This window comes from Dipodomys ordii, unplaced genomic scaffold, assembly GCF_000151885.1.
Source record: "Dipodomys ordii isolate 6190 unplaced genomic scaffold, Dord_2.0 Scaffold161, whole genome shotgun sequence".
Taxonomy (NCBI): Eukaryota; Metazoa; Chordata; class Mammalia; order Rodentia; family Heteromyidae; genus Dipodomys; species Dipodomys ordii.
In genome coordinates, this window is record NW_012267377.1 from 2,808,692 (window position 1) to 2,813,377 (window position 4,686).

The 4,686-nt window shown below is 48.8% G+C and overlaps 1 protein-coding gene across 1 annotated transcript in view; it reads right to left on the reverse strand.

The window, feature by feature from the left end:
• Positions 1-3,051: 3,051 nt before the first annotated feature.
• Gli3 (GLI family zinc finger 3) overlaps positions 3,052-4,686 on the reverse strand; it is a 210,414-nt gene continuing 208,779 nt past the window's right edge. Inside the window, exon 15 of the mRNA XM_013033005.1 lies at positions 3,052-4,680. Within this exon, the coding sequence (XP_012888459.1) occupies positions 3,052-4,680 (1,629 nt within the window). The remainder of the gene's footprint in view (positions 4,681-4,686) is intronic.

The following is a 4,686-nucleotide window of genomic DNA, read 5'->3' on the forward strand; positions in this document are numbered from 1 at the left end:
GGAAAATGGCTTAAAAAAATAAAACCAAGTTTAATGAAAGATGTTAAACTAGAGTACCATGGATAAGCTTGTATTTAAAATTAAAAAAAAAATCATCAGTAAACATGAGTCAGTTGAAATTTTCCATCTAAATGCATAATCAGAGAAAGGAAACAAGGTTTGAGGTGGCGGGCGGGCAGGCAGGTCCTAGGGCCAGAGGGGACCAGACCCCAAGTCCTATCTGTGAAATGACAGAAAGAGCATCTTTCCATAGGACAATCTTGCCAAATCACTGAAATTCTGGAAAAGTACACAATCTCCCTCCCTCCTTCACTTCCCTCCACTCCATCCTTTTGGAATTCACATACTGAGAAAAGCCTAAATTAAAGATGAAAAATACATCCTGCAAATACAATACTGTAGCATCCAGGAATGCACAGATGGAAAAGAAAATAATTAAAGAAGGAAACAAAAACTAGAGACTAATCGGAAGCCAGAGTTACAAGCAGAACAAAAGATGACCGCCATGTTGGCTCCTGTAGACATGGGAAGCAACTATCCTACAGTTCTGCTGGTAGTGTAGGAATCTGGAGGGGCTGGGACCACTCCCAGAAAAACAGAACAACTGGGCCTCGTATTCTGAAACCAAGAGTAAGAAAGACTGAATGGAATTGTAGGAGTGGGAAATATAAGACTAGTACAAAAATAAGAAAAAAAAAAACAACAACCCTAAGAAGGCATGGCTCAGTTGGTCGAGTGCTAGCCAATGATTACAAGTATCACGTACCAAGTTTGAGTCCTAGTCTCAGACCAAAATGAAAAGACTAGAACCAAGGATTGTGGGATTCACTCAGAAGGGAAAAAGTTCAGGGAATAGACCAGTGATTTGGCCAACTGTTTGAGCAATGGAGAAAAGAGATAGATAGTCTATTGTCCTGAGCTTGGAGCTATAGTTAGTCCTCTTTTGCATGTGAGTTGTTCCATCATTTGATTTTAAAGGAGGGACAGTGGCATGGAGGGGAATCTGTCGTACTATTCTGCAGCTCTGGGCCCATCTCACCAAAACAAACCCCAGCCATCTTCACATTTAAGACTAATATGACAATTAAACTCCTTGACGAAATTTCTAGTCCAAAGGAGAGAAAATAAACATGAGTGACATAGAATGGTCCTAACATTCTTCCTATTATCTATTTATTTTACTTGATTTTGGTCTCTTACTAATTTAAAATGTCAAGAAGGGGGGAAAATCCACTCAATGGATTCACAAATCACTTTGGCTATAAATCTGACTTCCAGAGGCTGACAGGGATGGAAAATAGCAGGTAGTTTGAGGTGGTAATATTTTATTTTAATAGTTTAAGTACTTTTAAAAAGCAATATTCTGGAGAACTCCTGGGCTCTTTCTGCCCAAATATGACTTTCAGAAACTGCGTGTCTGAATCCAAACCAAAAGTAGAGATGGTAGTCTATGTAGGAACTAACTCTGTCACTTAACTTCTTATAAGAAGTTCAGGGTATAGCATGCTATAGAAAAAGAGCATGAAGAAAGACATCCATACAACTGCTTCCTTTCTCTCTCTCGACCCCAGAAAATTAGCCCCAAATTCAGTCAATGTACATGAGCTTTTATCTTCTGCAATGAGGATTGGCAAATCACTTAAAATAGGGTGCTTAATAGTAACAATTGCTGGGCACTGTTGGTTCATGCCTGTAGTCTTAGCTACTCCAGAAGCTGAGCTATAAGGACTGCAGTTTGAAACCAGCCTGTGAGATTCTTATCCCTCATTAACCACCGAAGAGCTGAAAGTAGAGCTGTGGCTCAAGTGGTAAAGTGCCAGCCTTAAGCACAAAAGCTAAGGGACATTGCCCACACCCTGAGATCAAGCCCCAGTACTGGCACAAGAGAAGAAGGAAGGAAGGGAGGGAGGGAGGGAGGGAGGGAAGAAAAAGGCAGGCAGGCAATATCACTTTACTGCAGTGGGCTAAATAAATGTTAAAAAATATATCCAGGTGCGGGGCTGTTTAAATACTGATATACCTAGGGCTATTTATCATCCATTCTCAGTTATCTGTGATAATTGGAGAAGAGATTAAACTAAGTCACAAATTAAAAAACCTACAAGTATTCCCTAAGTTAATTTCATACTTTCAATCTATCATCTATCTAACAGACAGAAGTAGTATCATGTCTGAATGTCACCAACTGTCCATCCCTTCCTCTCAATCAGCACTAAACCCCAAACACTCTGGAAGGTAGACAGAGAAGAAGACAAAGAAAGTCACTGAGACCTGACCACACAGACAGGGGACCCAAAGCACATAATGGATACAAAGAATTGTACAACCCACGTTTTCACTCACTAGAGCCCCAGGTTTCCACTCCTGGGCCAGCTGTCAGGTGAACAGCCTGGATTGAATTGGAGAACCTATCAACCATCTACTATGCTAGGATGCACCCACAAAAGATTCTTCAAGTCTCTTTTCCTATTCTGATTTCTGTGCCCAATGTGGGGACGAAAGAAAAGCATACATACGTACAAAACAACAACAACAAAATGCAAGCCCCTCCCCCCTCAAAACACTGAGCATAAGTAAAAGAAAAAAGAAAATAAGAAAAGCTGACATGGCTTCCTTGGTCACACACACACTAACTTCCATTTCCTTGAAGTAACAAGAAGCACACACATCTATTTATCTGGTAACCTCTCTTCTTAAAAGAAAGAACATGCACATCATACATTTATACTGGTTTACTAAAGGGGGAAAAAAAAGGAAAAAAGGAGGGTGAGCATACAGGATTTTTTTTTTTAAAGGTTGGTTTGAATGTCACAATACTGATTCAAAACTGAAATGGAAGACAGTTTCTCCCTAGGATACCTTAGGGTTTTTCAGAGTCCTTTTCTATAAAAGGAATATACTTGAAACACATCCCAGTTAGAAGAGATGAGATTGCTAAAATACATACAAGAACTTCAAAACAAAACATGGGGGGGGGGTAGAGAAATCCAGGAGTCAGTTCCATCGTTCAACTCCTATAATCCTATGTCTGCAGTCTTTCTTGACTAATGCCTATTGCATTGCAGCAAGGAATTTGGTTTCTTCTGCCAGGGAGGTGAGCAGGGAATTCATGTCCCCGATTGCCATGTTGGTTGTGCTCAGAGACAGGGCTGGGAAGGGGAGGGGGGCTTGTGGCGTGGTGAGTCGTGAGGAGCTATGGGAAAGGTTCTGCATAATACTTGGGCTCAGGGCCCCTGACATCAGGCTGGCATGGTCCCCGTCATCAATGATGGCATGGAAATCAATCTGCACCCCTTCCAGGTCGTGGCTGTCCAGGCCATCAACCGTGCTGGTCACCTGGTTAGCACCTGGTGAGAGTAACTCCGAGTTTTCCATGTGGGCTCCCTGGAGCAGGCAGTTGGCTTCTGCCATGGAGAATGAATCAGTTTTTGTGTCTTGCTGACCGAAGCCCAAGGTTTGGTCATAAAACTGACCAGAGTAATTCTGCGTGTTAGAACACAGTGGTTGGGGTGGCCCGTGTGTCTCCATCTTGATGCCATTCACCCTGCAGATCTGACTCGTGTCACTCAGCTGTCCCTGCTGCAGGGCAACGCCAACCCTGGGCACAGCCTGACGCCTGCTGCCCCCGTAGCTGGCACACGGCTGTGGGTAGCCCCTGATGGCCGTGGAACTTGTGGGGTGGCTGCCAATGCTCAGAGTCCCCTGCAGGCTGCTCCCGGGTCCCGGGTAGACACTGGTGTATGAGGTAGCACCGGGCGGCGTGGGCCTCTGCGGGCCGGGCCGGCCTGCTCCCTGGCGATGCAGGCTGTCGCCCAGGAGCGGATGAGCGGGGTAGCCTTGGCCCCTCGGATCTGGGGTCTGCAGGTTAATCTCTGTGCCGACGGCTGTCTCATTGGCTGCCATTATCAGGCCCAAATCCAGAGGAACCCCATTTCCTGGCATGGCGGTGGTGCCTTTCAGCTTGGACCCTTGAATCTGAGCACTGCAGGGTGCACCGTCCGGGGCTCCCGGGGACGCTGGCTGCCCAGCCAGGCAGCTCCCGTAGCGCGGGGCCTTGTACGGCTGGTCGAGGAGGGCGCTGCCGCCCGGGCCGGCTCCCAGGTCACCGTGGATGGCCAGGGGCTCGGGGCCCGCGTAGGCACCGCCGCTTTCCCCGAGGCCTGGACAGCCCCCGGCCCTCCACGGGCCCTGCGCTTGGAGCACCATGCCGCCGTAGGCGCCCAGGGCCCGGGCCTGCGTCCCTGCTGGCCTTGGGCCGCCCTTGGGCTTGGAGGAGGAGAGGTCGGAGCTCCCCGAGCTGACCTCGTTCCACTGGATCGGCAAGTCTGACTTGCGGCCTTCGCCGCCGCCGCTGCAGTGCTGCTCCAGGGGCCGGAACTGCTGGCTCGGGTGGCTGTCGGGCAGCCCGGGCAGGTCGAAGTCGCCAGGCCCCTGGGGCGCTTTGCTGTCGTCAGGGGCCGCGCCCGGGAAGTGCTGGCCGCAGCCGGCTTGGTTCTGGGCGTTGAGATACTGCACCACGTCGTCGGGCAGGAAATCCTCCTCGTGCAGGTCGCCGTCGGCGCCCACGGCCAGGGACTCCAGGGCGACGTTCTCGGAGATGCTGGGCGGGCAGGGGGACGCGGGGAAGTGGCGCGGCGGGCCGCCCTCGGGGCGCGTGTAATTCTGCAGCACCAGCGTGCGCTTGTC